The sequence below is a fragment of the Eriocheir sinensis genome, chromosome 43 (genome assembly GCF_024679095.1).
Source record: "Eriocheir sinensis breed Jianghai 21 chromosome 43, ASM2467909v1, whole genome shotgun sequence".
Classification (NCBI taxonomy): Eukaryota; Metazoa; Arthropoda; class Malacostraca; order Decapoda; family Varunidae; genus Eriocheir; species Eriocheir sinensis.
In genome coordinates this window covers 160,001-177,069 of record NC_066551.1, presented here as the reverse complement: position 1 = coordinate 177,069, position 17,069 = coordinate 160,001, and the positions used below count along the sequence as shown (strand labels likewise).

General features: G+C 42.2%; 1 protein-coding gene and 1 long non-coding RNA gene across 8 annotated transcripts in view; one reads left to right on the top strand and one right to left on the bottom strand.

The window, feature by feature from the left end:
- The window catches only part of LOC127010288 (mechanosensory protein 2-like), a 138,471-nt gene that overhangs the window by 88,243 nt on the left and 33,159 nt on the right, over positions 1-17,069 (top strand). For all 7 annotated transcript variants that reach the window (XM_050884151.1, XM_050884152.1, XM_050884147.1 and 4 more), the window contains exon 3: positions 8,711-8,866. In XM_050884151.1, coding sequence (XP_050740108.1) covers positions 8,711-8,866 — 156 coding nt within the window. The remainder of the gene's footprint in view (positions 1-8,710; positions 8,867-17,069) is intronic.
- LOC127010289 (uncharacterized) overlaps positions 14,357-17,069 on the bottom strand; it is a 5,691-nt gene continuing 2,978 nt past the window's right edge. Inside the window, exons 1-2 of the long non-coding RNA XR_007763030.1 lie at positions 16,350-17,069; positions 14,357-16,178 (exon numbers count right to left, since the gene is read on the bottom strand). The exon at positions 16,350-17,069 is cut by the window's right edge and continues 2,978 nt beyond it. This is a non-coding gene — a long non-coding RNA (uncharacterized LOC127010289). The remainder of the gene's footprint in view (positions 16,179-16,349) is intronic.

The window sequence follows — 17,069 nt, the reverse complement described above, 5'->3', positions numbered from 1 at the left end:
GCGCTCTCTCTCTCTCTCTCTCTCTCTCTCTCTCTCTCTTCATGTAGCATATTTTACCTTCGTTCTTCACAAAACATATTTTTTAGCCCACGGAGGTGAAGGCGGAAGGATCGATTTGAATTTCCGATTTTGCCTGAAAAGCCTCGATTCCTTTTGTATCGGGACTTACAATTAATTAATTTCGTGCGTCATGACGAGACGTGTGTATTCAGGCTTCTCTGGCGGAAAGCTTCTGTCGCTGGCGGTGAAAAGGAACACTCGCTGAAAAGTGGACGATGGAATGAGGGCAGAGGACGGGAAAGGAAAGGCAGGTGGGTGGGTGGAGGGCAGAGAGGGAAAAGTGTTAATGAAGTGAAGGGTGAATAAAAAGAAGAAAAGGAGAGTAATGGAAAGAAAGCAGCGAAAAGGGAAAGGCAGATGAGGGTTTGAGTTAGGGAAAGGGAGGGACGGAAAAGGAAAAGCAGGTGAGTGGGTGGAAGGTAGAGAGGGAAAAGTATTAATGAAGTGAAGGGTGAATTTTAAAAAGAAAAGGATGGAAAGAAACCAGCAGAAAGGGAAAGGCAAATGAGGGTTTGAGTGGGGGAAAGGGAAGGATGACAAGAACGTGAGGGCAGTGGACGGGAAAGGAAAGGCAGGTGGGTGAGTGGAGGACAGAGAGGGAAAAGTAATAATGAAGTGAAGGGTGAATGATCGGGGGGGAAGAGGGTGAATAATAAGAAGAAAGGTGGGAATGAAAGAAGGGCAGCGGAGAGGAACAGGCAGGTGAGGGAAGAGAATGGAGTACAAATGAAAAGTTAATGAAATGAGCGGTGAAGTGCGATGACAGAGGGACAGCAGGGGACAATAAAAGGATGTACGAAAGGATGATGATGAAAAGACAGTGAAATGGAGACGGGAGACGGAATGGGGGACAGGGATGGAGGACAGGAGTGAAAAGTTAATGAAATGAGCGGTGAAGTACGGTGACAGAGGGACAGCAGGGGACAATAAAAGGATATACGAAAGGATGATGATGAAAAGACAGTGAAATGGAGACAGGAGACGGAGTGGTGGACAGGGATGGAGGACAGGAATGACAGGTTAATGAAATAAGCGGTGGAAAAGAGTGACAAGGGAACAGTAAATACCAAACAGTGAACACTAAAGGGAAATGATTAAATAAGGAAATGACAATACAACGGAGAAGAGAGATGACGGAGTGAGGGGCAGGGATGGAGTAGAAGAATGATGTTATTGAAACGAGCGGTGGAAAAAGAATACATGACAAGGGAACAGTAAGGATGAACTATAAGAAAGAAAGAATGGGCGATGAAAAGATGGAAAGGGGAGATGACGGAGTGAGGGGCAGGGATGGAGTAGAAGAATGATGTTATTGAAACGAGCGGTGGAAAAAGAATACATGACAAGGGAGCAGTAAGGATGAACTATAAGAAAGAAAGAATGGGTGATGAAAAGACGGGAAGGGGAGATGACGGAGTGAGGGACAGGGATGGAGTACAAGAATGACAAGTTAATGAAATGAGCGATGGAAAAACAAGATGACAAGTGAACAGTAAGGGTGAATAATTAAGAACAAAAGGTTAGGGCTGAAAGGAGGGACGCGGAGAGAGGGAAATGTGACAACTAAGTGACTGGGAACTGACGGAGGGGAAGACACGGGTAATTGGATGAGGATGAAATAGGGAATAGGGGGATGATAGAGAGATGCTAAAAGGAGAAGAAGAGAGAGAAAAAGAAAGAAAGGAAGGGAGAGAGAAGATAAGAGATGGCCAAACGAAGACTTAACAATGAATAGCAGAAGAGATTTAAAAAGCAACCCATGATAAAAAGAGGAAAATGGAAGAGAGGAAAGAGAAATGGCAAAAAAAAAGACATTAATGGATAGCAGAAGAGATTTAAAAAGTAACCCATGATAAAAAGAAGAAAATGGGAAAGAGGAAAGAGAAATGGCAAAAAAAAGAACATTAATGGATAGCAGAAGAGATTTAAAAAAGTAACCCATGATAAAAAAAAAGAGAACTAGACGAGAGAAAACCTGAAATGAACATAAAATCACAGAAAACAGAAAACTGAAAATATGAAGAGAAGCAATTAAGTTAAAAACCAGGGAAGAAGAGGAGGAGGAGGAGGAAAAGATGATGAAAATAACAAATAACTCCCTCTGACAAACGCGTATCATTCATGTCGATTCCGAGGGACAGATGAAGCAGCGTGGAATCCTTCTCCTTTTGCCTCCATCCCTCATATTGGGACACTAAAAATTGCTTCGAAACTTTATCCGAAGCGCTTCAGATACACGCAACTCACGAGGAAGGCAGAGAACCGTGAAACGTGAAGTCTGCCCGCTCATGTGTGTGTGTGTGTGTGTGAGAGAGAGAGAGAGAGAGAGAGAGAGAGAGAGAGAGAGAGAGAGAGAGAGAGAGAGAGAAATAAAAATGACTCCCGATGCCGCTAAGTTGAAATCATACACTCAGGGAAGTTTGTCTGTCGGTGAGGCTTTCGATGAGAAACAGTTGTGGGAGGGAAGTGAAGCCGAGTCCAAGTTTGGTGGTGGTGGTGGTGGTAGGGGGGTAGATGAGGTTGGTGTTGGTAAAGGGATGGAGGTGTTGATGGTGTTTGTGGTGATGAGGGGAGGTAATGGTGGTGTGGTTTTACTGGTGATGGATTTGATGAGAAAGAAATATAAAAAGAGAAAAAAAATAAAAGACGAGTAAAAAAGACAAAAAAATACGAGAAACGAGAGGAGAAAAAGGATAGAAAAAAGGGCATTCGGCGGTGTTTGAGGGAGATGTAGGGGAGGGGTGGTGGTGGTGATGGTGGTGGTGGTGGTAGTGATGGTGGTGATGATGGTGGCAACGGCATCATAAACAAACACACACACACACACACACACACACACACACACACACACACACACACACACACACACACACACACACACACACACACACACACACTTTTATTCTCTCACTCACTCAACTCCAAAGGATAAAAACAACACCACCACCACCACCACTTCTATTATCAAAAACAACAACAACAACAACAACAGGCATAAAGCGATTATGTAAGATCAAAAGGCTAACTCACTCGCTCACTCACTTTCTCTCTCTCTCTCTCACCCTCTCTCTCTCTCTCTCTCTCTCTCTCTCTCTCTCTCTCTCTCTCTCTCTCTCTCTCCTTTTCAATATTATCCATTTCCTTACCATTTTTATCTCCTCTTTTTCCTTTTAATTCTTTTCTCTTATTCCCGTCAACAGGTGCTCGCTCTCTCGCTAGACTCTTTAGGTAGGCGCTTCCTCTCTCTTCCCACCACATGACTCAACGATCTCAGCGCTTGACTTCCCTACAAGAGACCGACCCCTTAAGAACCGATACAAAAGGGTGACTAACCTAAACGATAAAAAAGCGTCATAGAACCGATGGAGAACCTTGATAGAACCGATAGAAGAAAAAAATACTAGAGTAAACGATGAAAAGTATAACAGAACCGTTAAAGTGAGATAGAACCGATAAAAGAAATGTAAGAGAACCGCCCGACAAAGCATAAGAGTGTAAGAACCGACCGACTGAGAACTCACAAAGAGGCGTATTAGAAAAGTCCCTGGAATTAAGAGATCACAGAAATGTTTGAAGTCTCTCTCTCTCTCTCTCTCTCTCATTTTTTTCTTTTTAATAGCTTTTTCTCATTTTTTCCTCTCGCTTTCATTTTTCGGGACCGTTTTTTTCTTGATTTCTTATTTTATTTTCTCTTTTTCTTTCTTTCTCATTTCCTTGACATTTTAACTTTCTTGATTTTCTCTTACGCCTTTTTTCCTCCCTCTTTAATTCATTTACTTTTTCCAACCGGGCGTCTTCAGATTCAGCTTCTCTCTCTCCTTCTCCTTCTCTTTCTCTCTTCCGTCGTTGATGATCTCTGCAAGGAAGGAAAGATTCTCTCACTCCCCTTGTCTATCTATCTATCTGTCTATCTATCTATCTATCTTTCCATCTATCTATTTCTCATCAGTCGTCTCGTAATCTATTCTTCACAAACAACTTCTTTCTCATAGGTTCAGTCTATCTCAATTTCTTTCGCCTCGAGTTGAATTTATACCTGTTTCTAATTACCTCTTCCCTCTATCTATCTATCTATATCTATTGTTTTATCTCTCTATCCTCAGTCGTCTCGTTATCTCTTCTACACAAACAATTTCTTTCTCGTAGCTTGAATTTCCCTTCTTTTCTTACCTTTCGAGTTAAATTTGTACCTGTTTTTCCTTCCCTCTCCCTCTGTCTCCCTCTCTTTTTCTTCCCTCTCTTTTATGGGGCAGAGCTCAGGCGGCAGTGTGACCCGTTTACCGCTCTAACCTGGTTACCCAAAAGCGATCGCTCGGTGCTTAGATAACGCGTGTCGCTCCGCTTCGTCCCGCCGTTCAAAGGGGCTCGGACGGACTGGTGGGCGCTCTCTCGCTGGGTTTCGGTCAGTGTTTACAAACGTCCGCCGTATTTTCGACCGGAGCGAAGAAAAAAACGTGTGTCTGTGTGTGTGTGGGAGGGGGAGGCAGGTATGTGTGTTTGAGAGAGAGAGAGAGAGAGAGAGAGAGAGAGAGAGAGAGAGAGAGAGAGAGAGAGAGAGAGAGAGAGAGAGAGAGAGAGAGAGAGAGAGAGAGAGAGAGAGAGAGAGAGACACACACACACACACACACACACACACACACACACACACACATACACATATTCCAAAAATAAGTTCCGGCCTTTGATAGCTACAGCCGCGCCTAAACACACACACGCACACACACACACACACACACACACACACACACACACACACACACACACACACACACACACACGCACACACACACACACAGACACGCACACGCACACAAACACACCTATTTGACAACGATCGAGACTCCACATTCCCGCCTAAGAGATTCGGATCCTAAATAGAGAGACACGAAGATTGAAAGCCAAAATCACACAGACAAAGGCTCGAATAAATTAATCGAATAATATTGTAATTGGGCGGAAAAGGGGGCCAATTAGTACGCACCGTTATATCAATTTCTGGCCTGGTGAAACTGTATACATATGATTTTTGTTATATATTATTTTTTGGGCGGGCAGCCGCGAACCGTTTTGATATTTTGTGTCTGTGAAATTGAAATACGAGTTTAACCACGAGTTAACACGGATTTCTATGTATGTATGAATGTGTGTATGTATGTATAAGTTCGTTTGATGGCGTACGTGTGTGTGTGTGTGTGTGAGGGTAGGAGAGGGAGGCTGTGGGGGTTGTGTATGTGTGTGTATTTGTTTGTGTGTGTGTGTGTGTGTGTGTGTACCATATACGACAATATAACCAGACGTATTAGAAAAGTTTCCCCATTGTTGGTTGTGAACGCGAAAATAATAATAATAATAATAAAAATCGAGAAAAAAAATAGTAATAATAATAAAAAGCGAGTAAAATACATGACCATAAGGCGTCAATTACACGACGATTGGCTGAGAACAGAGGCTTTGAAACGTTGCATAAGCCCGTGATATTAAATGAGAGAGAGAGAGAGAGAGAGAGAGAGAGAGAGAGAGAGAGAGAATTGGAAGTGTTGCGCTGTGTGTGTGTTGTTGTGTTGGGCGTAAAGGTGATGGCGTGAGGCGGGTGTGACGGCAATTACAGGTGAACACACACACACACACACACACACACACACACACACACACACACACACACACACACACACACACACACACACACACACACACACACACACACACACACACACACACTCACGCACACGCCACTTTGTTCCACTTTTCACCAACCATATGACCACCATCACCACCACCACCATCACCACCACCACCACCACCACCACCACCACCACCACTACGGACTATGCTCTGCTCATCACCACTACTGTTATTACCCCTTTCAACTCCACCACCACCACCACCACCACCTCCTCCATTAAACACCAACGCATAACGAACCAACCAGCGAAAACAAAACATTAAAAAAAAGCTCTTGTTGTTGTTGGTGATGGTCGTGCTGGTGATGGTGGTGGTGGTGGTGATGATGGTGTTGATGTTGTTGTTGTTGTTGTGCTTTAATCACCACACACACAAAAAAAGTTGTATTCCACCACGGACCACACTCTTTCTCCTCCTCCTCCTCCTCCTCCTCCTCTTCCTCCTCCTCCTCCTCCTCCTCTTTATTTAAGCTGATAAAAACATACAAATATTTTGACAGCTTGGGTTTTTATAAGTTAAGCCTCTTACATACGGGTTATGCTTTCGTTCCTGCTTCCTCTTTTTCCTCTTCCTCTTTTTCCTCTTTCTGTTCCTCCTCTTGTTTTCCTCCTACTTGTCCTTCTCCTCTTTCTCTTCCTCCTCCTCTCATCTTATTCTTCTCCTCATTTTCTTCCTTTTTCTTTTCATCCTATTTTTCATCTTTGGCTCTTCATCCTTCATCTTCATTCTCATTTTCCTTCTCCATATCCTCCTCCTCCTCCTCCTTCTCGTCCTCCTCCATCTTCTTCCTCCACTCTAGATTCCATCCTCCACATCCTTGTCCCTTAACTTAGCTTTCATCTCCTCCTCCTCCTCCTCCTCCTCCTCCATCTCCAAATCCTCCTCCTCCTCCTACTCCTCTTCCTCGTGTAGGCGGGCGTCTCGTGTTCGTCCCCGACAATGTTGATTAGAGGCACCGCATTGTGTCTTGGCCGCCTTTGTCTCGCGTGTTTACCGGGGCGGCGACGTATGCAAGGGCGGCGTTATTGGCTATTTATACGGCGGGGCCCACGCGGCAGCTGCTCCCCCCCCTCCTCCTCCCCGCCGCGCTGAGGCTAACCAGATGCAACGGCGGCTGTGTGAGTGGTGAGGGGGAAGAGGGAAGGAGATAGATAGACGGAGACATAGATAGAGGGAAAGATAGATTAATTGATAGACATGAATTTATTGATGGTATACGAAGTTAATTGATTGTTAGATTTATAGATAGAAAGGTAGATAGACATATAGATAGATTGATATACAGATAGATGGAGATAGACAGAGTAATTGGCTGCTACCGTCATAGATAGATAGATACATGGACATAGATAGATAGATAGATAGATAGAGACAGGTTGATCGAGACAGCTATACAGGTAAGGAGACATATAAGGAGACAGATACACCAACAGACAGACAAACAGAATGATATCCCAAAAAAAGTTAGCAAGACAGACCAAACCAGACGCTATATACACACAGCCTAGCTCAGATCATTAACAGCTAATTGCATTGTATGACAGGCACGGCTCCATACGCCATTCAAAAGTGACAGGAGCACCCGCACCTCTATTGCCACGCTCGGAACCCAATTGCATTGTGTGGGCGGGGGAGGTGGGAGGGACGAGGAAGGGGAGTGAGCGGGTGAGAGAGACACGAACAGAGATATATAGAGAGAGGGCGAGGAGGAGCTGGATGGGTTCTGCGAGAGGTATGTAAATGAAGAAGGTGCTGAATATCTTACCATGGAAATACGTAGGCAGTTAGATCGTCCTTAATAAGTGCGATACAATAGGAATGAGAAGATGGAATATACAGGAGACAGGTACAGGTGATATATGGTGAAGAAAGCCGTTTGATAGAGGTAAATTATCTGATTAAGTGACGTCAAGTGGCTGAGAGGGAGGGAGAAACACGAACAGTAACAGAGGTACACATTGAGGGCGAGAAGCTGGATCTGTTCAGTGAGATTCAAGTCGATGGAGGTGGTATGTAAATGAAGGAGGTGCTGAATCTATGACCATGGAAATAGATGGACAGGTAAATCGTCCTTAATAAGTGGGATTTAATAGGCAGGTGAATGGGACTTGTGACAGGTAAGGGAGATGGACACGGATGGTATTTGGTGACTATACAGGGAAGCCATTTGATTGAGGTAGAGAGATAGGTAGATTGTGGTAAGTGGTATTTGGTGGACAGGTTTAACGGTTTTCTGTCAGGTAAGAAAATGGGTAGAGATGGAATTGGGTGACGATATAAAGGGAAGCTGTGTGATAGAGAGGTAGCCAGGTAGTGTGTCAGTAGTGGGTAAGTAGACAAGCATTGGGTAAGTGGACAAGTAATATGGCGGTTCTGTAAATAAGTAAAAAGTTAGCAAGAAGATCAGGTAAGGTGTCATTTCAGTTATTCTTTAGTTCAGTGGCCCAAGCATCATTAATCAAAGGTAAGTGTGAGTGGACCTGCATCTATATTGGCTGATCAAGGTAAGTAATTGGGCATATGTATACGTGTGTGTGTGTGTGTGTGTGTGTGTGTGTGTGTGTGTGTGTGTGTGTGTGTGTGTGTGTGTGTGTGTGTGTGTGTGTGTGTGTGTATAATTCTGAATGCTATTGGTGTGGGTGTCAGCGTGGAGGGACGGCTGAGGGATGAGAGGAGTGTGTGATGCTTTGTGAATCACGCCAGAATGAGGATCGAAGCTGACTAGGAAATAGATGGAGGAATAAGAGAACAGGCTTGAACAATATACGCGAAAGAGAGAGATGGATTGATTGTTAGATAGATAGATAGGTAAACAGATAGACAAATAAAGAGATAAAGAGGTAAATAGAGAGAGTATCACCACCACCATCAAAAGAAAGAAAGAAAGAAAGAAAGAGAGAGTGGGAGAGAGAGAGATTACCACCACCACCACCGTGACCGCCCTAACCCCCCTCTTCCCCCCCCTCAGGTCGTTCAGGAGTACGAGAGGGCCGTCATCTTCCGCCTCGGTCGCCTCCTGAAGGGCGGTGCCAAGGGCCCCGGCATCTTCTTCGTCGTCCCTTGCATCGATTCCTACAGGAAGGTCGACCTCCGAACCGTTTCTTTCGACGTCCCGCCGCAAGAGGTAAAGTTCTTGATCCCTTTACACTCCTCCTACCCCTTAGTTCATAGTTTTGGAGTATATTATAGAGAATCAGATCTCATTAAGTATCTATAGTTTATTTTTCAAGTATTAATGTCTATAAATAATGAACACCATATAGAGAAAGTTATACCAAAGCCCTTCCATCTCTTTTGTACTCTTACATACACTTGACCCTTTCAGTTGATATTTTTAATGTAGACGGCGACCTGATTATTGAAGCCCGCGAGGTTGTCGGTAAAGCCCTTACTCGGGTGTTTGCGCCGAGAATAAGATGAACGTGTCGACCGTTGTCGCAGGACTGGATATCGTTCATGCTTTTGCTCCGGAAACGAAAAGTTATTTTGTATTTTTATTATTATGAGACTCGCTTTGGGTTGAGTCATTCAAGGTTGTAGAGTCTAGTAGAGAGTCTTTAGATAATAAGATAAATGATGAATACCCTACAAAGTGAAGCGTATACACGTGCTAACACTTATATTTTTCAGGAAGTGTTATTTTTTGGTCAAGAAATAGTTATGAGTGTCAAAATGAGATGGCAAACTTAGATCAAATTATAAAGTTGTTTAGAAGATTATTAACTTGTTACTACGATGAGAAAGTAATTGATGTTAGCAAGTTAGATATTCTCAGTGATGTTTTTTTTTACAAGAATTAGTTATGAATATTACACTAAAGACCGACTCGTTGAACACAAAAATAGAAACGAGTTTAGAAATTTTTCAACATATTAAGAAAGTTTTTAATGTGACTAGTGAGTAGTTAATGTGTTTAGATTTTTTTATATGGGAAAATTATTGTTTTTTCAAGGATGTTTTTTTTATGTAATAGTTATGAACGATACATGAGCTACCGACCTTCTATATGATGAAAGACAGTTGTTGATAACAGACGAGGAACCAAAGTAACAGAGTGGCAACCGAGATACTATAGAAGTCAGGGCAGAAAGAGGACCAGGTGAAGGCATGAGATTAGAGCATGAGCCGGAGCAGGATCGAGTACACCAGATAGAGAGGTAGAGAGGTAAAGAGCAGTAAAAGACGTTGTGAAAGGCTTTTGTCCCGTAGTGAAGTAAAGAACCCCTAAGGATGATAGTGATGATGATGATTGAATGATGCTGAAAAAATCTACGGGTTCAGCCCTCACGTTTCATTACTGGCCCTTTACACCAGTTGGAGAGATAGAGAGTTAGAGAGAAGTGGAAGACATTGAGAAAGACCTTTGTCCTGTAGTAGAGTAATAACGACTGAGGATGATGATGATGATGATGATGACGATGATGATGAAAAAGCCTAAGGGACCGGCCCCCACGTTTCATAACTGGCTCGTCACCGTAGTTTGTGTATTTTATCGTCAATCAAAAGTTGTGGCCACGAACTGACGGCTAGCAATGGAGCGCCGGAACTCCCCAGACAATTAGTAACTATCGAGGGTGTTCATACGGGCGGTGACGTTTGATTTGCATCGCACTGATAGGCGTGTTGCATATAATGATCGATCGAGACTTTTCGGAAACAGCGGTTAGGGTTTTAATAGTATACATAAAATATATATAATCGTGAAATTAAGCATAGAAGTAACAGCAGAGGGGCGACCAGAGTAACAGAATAGCAACCCAAGAATTATATTAGAACTCTGAGCAGACAGAACCAGGTGGAGTACCCTAGCATCAGACAGAGAAGCAGGTGGAGAGATGAAATAAGAACTTTTGCCGGAGCCAGGTGGATTATATTGACGGTAGATATAGAACCAGGTGAAAAGATTAAATTGTGACGTATACAAGAGCACGATTCAGTGCACTAACAATAGACAGAGAACCAGATGAAGAGAGGAATTACTGGCAAAATGGTGTACACTATATAGCATCAGACAGAAAACTAGGTAGAAGATGATTAGGAAAATATGTCCTGCATATGACTAATTGTGGATAATGATGATGAGGATGAAGATGAGGATGGAAAAAAAAAACAGAAATTAGGCCTCCGACGCTATATACAAAACAAATAATGAGGAAACTTAGGCCCTCGATAATATATATAAAGCAACAGCAAAGACTTTATTTACCACATATGAAAAACCACGAGTCATGTACCGTTAGGAAGGTTCGCGTTAGTTAGTTATTCCGAGCTGTGACGTGTGACAGTGCAGGTGCGAATGAGTTAATTACCACAGGTATTGGTGTGTGTGTGTGTGTGTGTGTGTGTGTGTGTGTGTGTGTGTGTGTGTGTGTGTGTGTGTGTGTGTGTGTGAAGTCACCCGTGAACAGAAAACACACACGTATCTAGCCAGGCGGAAGGCAGGTCATCACAGGCCCGATAATTAGTCACATAACACACCTCAGCTACACACGCTTCGCCGTTTATTACCAGAAATTTATAGATTGTTATTCTTTATATTTTCACGTCACAGCGACTCATTGATTTATCTTTATACCTTATTCATATTAACCGATAATAGATAGACTGATAGATAGATGTTACTCCTGCAATTATGTAGGCGCCGAAGAAACGAAAGATTTTGATTTTTGTAAAGCGAATGACAAGGATTTGCGTTTTGATATATAAGTAAAAGCTATATTTTCTAGTGCTGTCATATTGCACAGCTGTTTTCGTTGATTTATGTTTTTTTTTCACTTCTTGCAGTTTCCTGGCGCTGAAGACGCGAGAATGTTATAATATTTGTAAAACTTTCATTATATGCATCGACGCTTAGGAATAAAGAAAAGTCGTACTCTCTACAGGACAGTCAGGTTATTTACGTCTTCATACTAAGCATTAATGAGACGTTACAGCGGCGTCATGCACTGAGACTGTTGTTATGAGTACGTCTTGTCATATTACAACGTTATAACACTCACTAAGGTCACCAAGTCATAGAGGTATTGTTATTCTCGTTTTCTCTATCTAGTTAGTAACAATATATTATAGCAGACTGAACAGGTTTGCCTCCGTCATTACAGACAACGAAAGTGACAGCCACGAAGTCTAAACGTCATATATTCATTCACAAAAGCCGCCGAGGGAAATGTATATCATGTGTAGTATGTGTTGCATGTCCTCTTGTCAGTGGCAATATATTTAAAGCAGACTGAATAGATTTGCATAAATAATGACAGAGGAAAAACTTGACCGCCCCGAAGCTAAAACGAGAATCAGAATTAAAAACGTGTTCGCTTGTCACTCTAAAATATACACATTATGTTTTTAGTAACAGTATTGTCAGTATGAACGAATCGCTGCAACTGGACGTGTGTTTACCTTTCACTTATAGAAAATAAACATTATGGCTCTAGTAATAGGTTTGTCAACGTGAACGAATGACTTACTGAAACGGAAAATGTATTGCTTTTCACTCAATAGAATTACACATTATGAGTTGGTAACATGAATTAATAAGTCGCTGTAATTGAACATGTATAGATTATTCACTCAACAGAATACGCACATTATGATCGTTAGTCAATAGGAACGAATCGCTACAATCGAAGACGCAATGCTTTTCACTCCACACTCAGTTTATCATAGTCGAGTAGCTGCTTGGTGGTCAGTCAGGCTAAAGGCTTGAGTATGTGACAACCGAAGACTCGCGTGTAGCAGGAAGATAACCCAACGCTCTATAGGCCATTCTTCCCGGGCTTGGCGGGGCGTCAGACACAAGGCCAGCGTCTGCACCCACCACAACAGCCCTCCAAGCCCACAAATGTAACACTCATCCTCTTTGCCCCTCCGTTAATGCCGTTCACTAAATAATCCTAAGTTAAACCATCCACTTTAGTCCAGTCATTAAGCATTAAGCTAAATAACAATTTCTTAAGCAGTACTTGTGATGGGGGACTTTCGGAGCTGTGTTTATGTGTGGGGTGGCGCTGGTCGGTCCCTCGGTCTGGTGGTAGCGGTTTCTGGGCCGGGGTTTATCACTGTTGCTGCGGGTGCTCCTAAATAATTGTGGCGCTCCCTGCTGAAGTGAGGGAAGCGACATGAGGGTTGATCTTGAGATATGACTTGCTTTGCATCGACCAACTATTTAGACAACTTTTCAGACTAAAATTCAAACACGTTGGGGCATTATGGTGGATTTATTTCCATACAAATGCCTCGGAAAAGTGCAGAAACAACAGGGGGAGGCAGTTTCTTGTGCGTCTCGCTCGCCTCACTTCAACAAGGGGCGCCACATTCTTATCCTCCTAGGCATGGTGACATCACGCACAGTTGAAAAAATCTTTGGGGGCGGTTTTATCACAGCAAGTTTTATCACCGCAAGATTTTTAGGCTTTGTGCACTCTTACAAGGCCTTAGGAACTTTAATAAACCCTGGGCCTGGTGCTTCCCAACGAGGGCCCGACGTGTGCAGTGCCGCCCCCCACACTGAAGCGGCTCTCAAAGTCACTCGTTGGGTTAAAAGATCTGTCCTGTAATCTTTAGTGTAAGAGGTCGAACTAACTTTTTATTTTCTAATTTCAGAAGTTTTTTGAAAGTACACAGAGTTCACCCCCTCGCTCGCCCCCCTCCCCCTCCCCCCTTTCTCGCGCCTGTTTTCTTTCCCTCCTAACTAACTAAAGATGATGATGTTTGTTGATCCTTGTTATATTATTTTTTTTTCTATTATTATACTTGTAGACACGGTTTTTCTCCCCCCTTGTGTCCTTTATTATTACTACTATTATTTGAGTATTGGTTCTTCTTCTTTTTGATTTTCTGGTTTTCTGTGTGTATGTGAACGTCTCCTTCCGTTCCCTTATCTGCACGGTGTTGTGTCCCTTATACTTTTACGTTCCTTTTAGGTTTAAACTGCATCGTCTCACACGCATATATATGATAAAGGAAATGTTTTGACTGCCCTTATATTTTCTTTGATATAAATCGTGACTTTAAAATCACGCAACAAAAGGAGCGAGAGAGAGAGAGAGAGAGAGAGAGAGCGAAAGAGAGAGTAAAAGAGAGAAAGAGAGAAGGATATGGCATGGTTACTTTTGTGCATCGTCGAGCATTGGTATTTTTATTATTTTTACTTTTCGTTTCTCTGTTTGACCCCAACTGATTAAAATATCCTGACCGACTGCTGCTCCCCTTGTACGAGGCCTTAAACGAAGAGAAAAGGGAAATGTTTAATCAATACCTAACGCATTTTCTAATTTCAGACTGGAGGGCATTTAAATCTCCCCCCTCCAAAAAAAAAAAATCACCCCCTCCCTCCCCTTCAATCGCCCCCATCATCGCCCCCCCTCCCCTCCCTTCCCCTCCCCTTACCCCCCTGTAGCTATGAATTCCTCCCCCCTCCCCCCCCCCATGCATTTAAATCCCTTCCCCTTCTTTCCCTTCTCCCTCAAATCTTCGTGTTTTTTTTAATGAATATATTACAACTCTTGTATTGATGAGTCCTCCACATACATACATACATACACACACACACACACACACACACACACACACACACACACACACACACACACAAACAAACAAACAAACAAACCCCTCTGTCATTAGAAATTTATTTAAACACACACACACACACACACACACACACACACACACACACACACACACACACACACACACACACACACACACACACACACACACCTTATCATTACATTGCATACATTTATTTCCTACTTACTTCAATAGCTATGTAGTTTTTATACATTGTCCCTAAGTAAAAATACGAACAAAAAACAAGAAAACCATCACTATCTATGCAAATTTACCTTCTTCAATCTCCGTAACCTAACTGAAACAAGAAAACAGAACACCTTAATTAATATATAGGTGCAAAAGACAAGGTGACTACAGGAAGGGTACAGGTACAGAGGGAGGGGTAATTCAGGGAGTGGATGAGAAATGAATGGACGGAGGAGATAGGGGGATGTGGGAGGCAAATGGATGGGATAGGTGGATGGGTGAGGCATGTGGATAGGATAGGTGGATGAGTGTTTAGTGGAGTCGGATGGATGATGTGGATGAGTGTGAATAGTGATAGGAAAGACAGACACACTCACGCACTCATAGGGGAAACCTGGAACACACACGCACACACACACAAACGCACACGCACACACACCACCGCGAGAGTACAAATCATGGTAAAGTAAAAGAAATATTTATGTATAAGTAAAAAAAAAAAAAAACGCAATGAATAGACCATAATACAAGTTCTTCCAGTGTATGATGAAGTTAATTAGTCTGTAGGAAGATAAAAAGAAGTAATAGGAAAGATAATACACACGCAATTAGTAGCTGAAGGAAAGGGATAATAAGTATAATAATAATAATAATAATTTCAGTGCTTGAGGAATTTATCGGTTATCAAAAATAAAAGATATATTCGAATAAGAAATATGAATAAAAAAATACATATAATTAGGTGTTTATTGGGTTTAGTCCATTAATTTACTAGTTATTATTATTACTGTTGTTGTTGTTGTTGTTGTTACTGTTGGTGTCGTTGTTACTGTTGTGGTTGTTATCATTATTGTTATTATTATTATTATCATTATCATTACCATATAAGTGGGCGTAGTTAGTGATGCTTAGTTGTACTTTATAATCATACCATGACTGAGTGTGTGACCAGGATTAGCGAACAGGAAAAACAGAACAGACAGACCCACAGACAGGTAGACAGAAAGACAGACACACACACACACAGACGAATGAAACAATAGAAGAAAGAACAGACAGACAGACAGACAGACAGACTGACTAACGCATCGACGCTCGGACAGACTTAATGACCTACAAACAGACAGACACAGACCAGAAAAGAACAAAGAACAGACTCGAAAGGTAACAGCCAATTGCAACACAGCGAGAGTGGTAATGAGCCAATCAGCGCGCCCGTAATGAGACGCTTCACCATTTGCTTCACACCAATCACGGGCGGCGTGACCTGACCTCTCGCGCTCTCCTAAAGGTCACATGGCGCCTGTGAACGTATGACCTTTGCACTCGGAGTTAATAAAATGAGCAGAGGAAAACGGCTGACTAGGAAAATTTCATCTCGATTACTCTGTCATTTTTTTAAACTTTTATTTCAGTAACTTTAAATTCTTTTACATTTCATCTTCCGTTTAAGTAAATTCGAATTTCTTTACGTTCTTCACTGACGATCGAGAGCTAAAAACAACCTTGATAGCGTTTTTGGTCGCCGTATAATCGTTTTCCCTTCAAGATGCTTCCCTGTCTACTGTTTTCTGTCAGTTTTATGTGAGAGAGAGACGACCTTCCTTCCTTCCCCCTCTCAGTGCTTGAATTCCTTTACGTTCTCTATTGACGATCGAACAAGAGCTAAGAACAACCTTAATAACGTTTTTGGTCGTTGTATAATCGTTTTCTCTTCAAGATGCTTCCCTATGTACTGTTTTCTGTCAGTTTTATGTGAGAGAGAGACGACCTTCCTTCCTTCCCCCTCTCAGTGCTTAAATTCCTTTACGTTCTCCACTGACGATCGAACAAGAGCTAAGAACAACCTTGATAACGCTTGCTTTCGTCTTATAACTGTTTTCGCTTCAAGACCCCTCTCGAATGTACTGTTATCAAGGACAGTCTTATGAGAGATACGACTTTCCTTCATTCCTTCACCCTCCCGATGGTTTAGATTCCTTTACTGAGCTGAGTAGAACCTTGATAACCTCTCATTTTGTCTTATAATCGTTTATCCTCCAAAATCCTTCCTTATTTACTGGTATTAAGGACTATCTTAGGTGAGAGACGGCAAGAGTTGACCCTCCTCCCTTACCCATCCCGATGTCGACTCTTGATAAAAGTCGCCTCGCTTTCAACTTGTCCTTCGAAAAATATAAAACCTTACACAAAAATCTTACTTTATACTTTATACTTATCCGCTTAAACCTGGCCTTCAAACCTGTAAACCTTTCAGGAAATGATACTTTATACTCATACTTATACTGCTAATCCGTTTAAAATTGGCCTTTGAAAAATATAAACCTCCAAGAAAAATGTTACCGCAACTTATACTTTTTACTTATATTTTAACTGCCCATCCGTTTAACTTGACCTTCTAATAATAAAACTTTCAAAATCCTATTACATATACTTTATACTTTTACATATATATTTACTGCCCACCCTCCCTCTTTACTTCTACTCGAGTTACGGAGGATGTTTTTATTGGCTCTCGAGGTGCTTAGGTGAAGGGAAGGTCTTGGAGGTCAGATACGGAAGGTTGA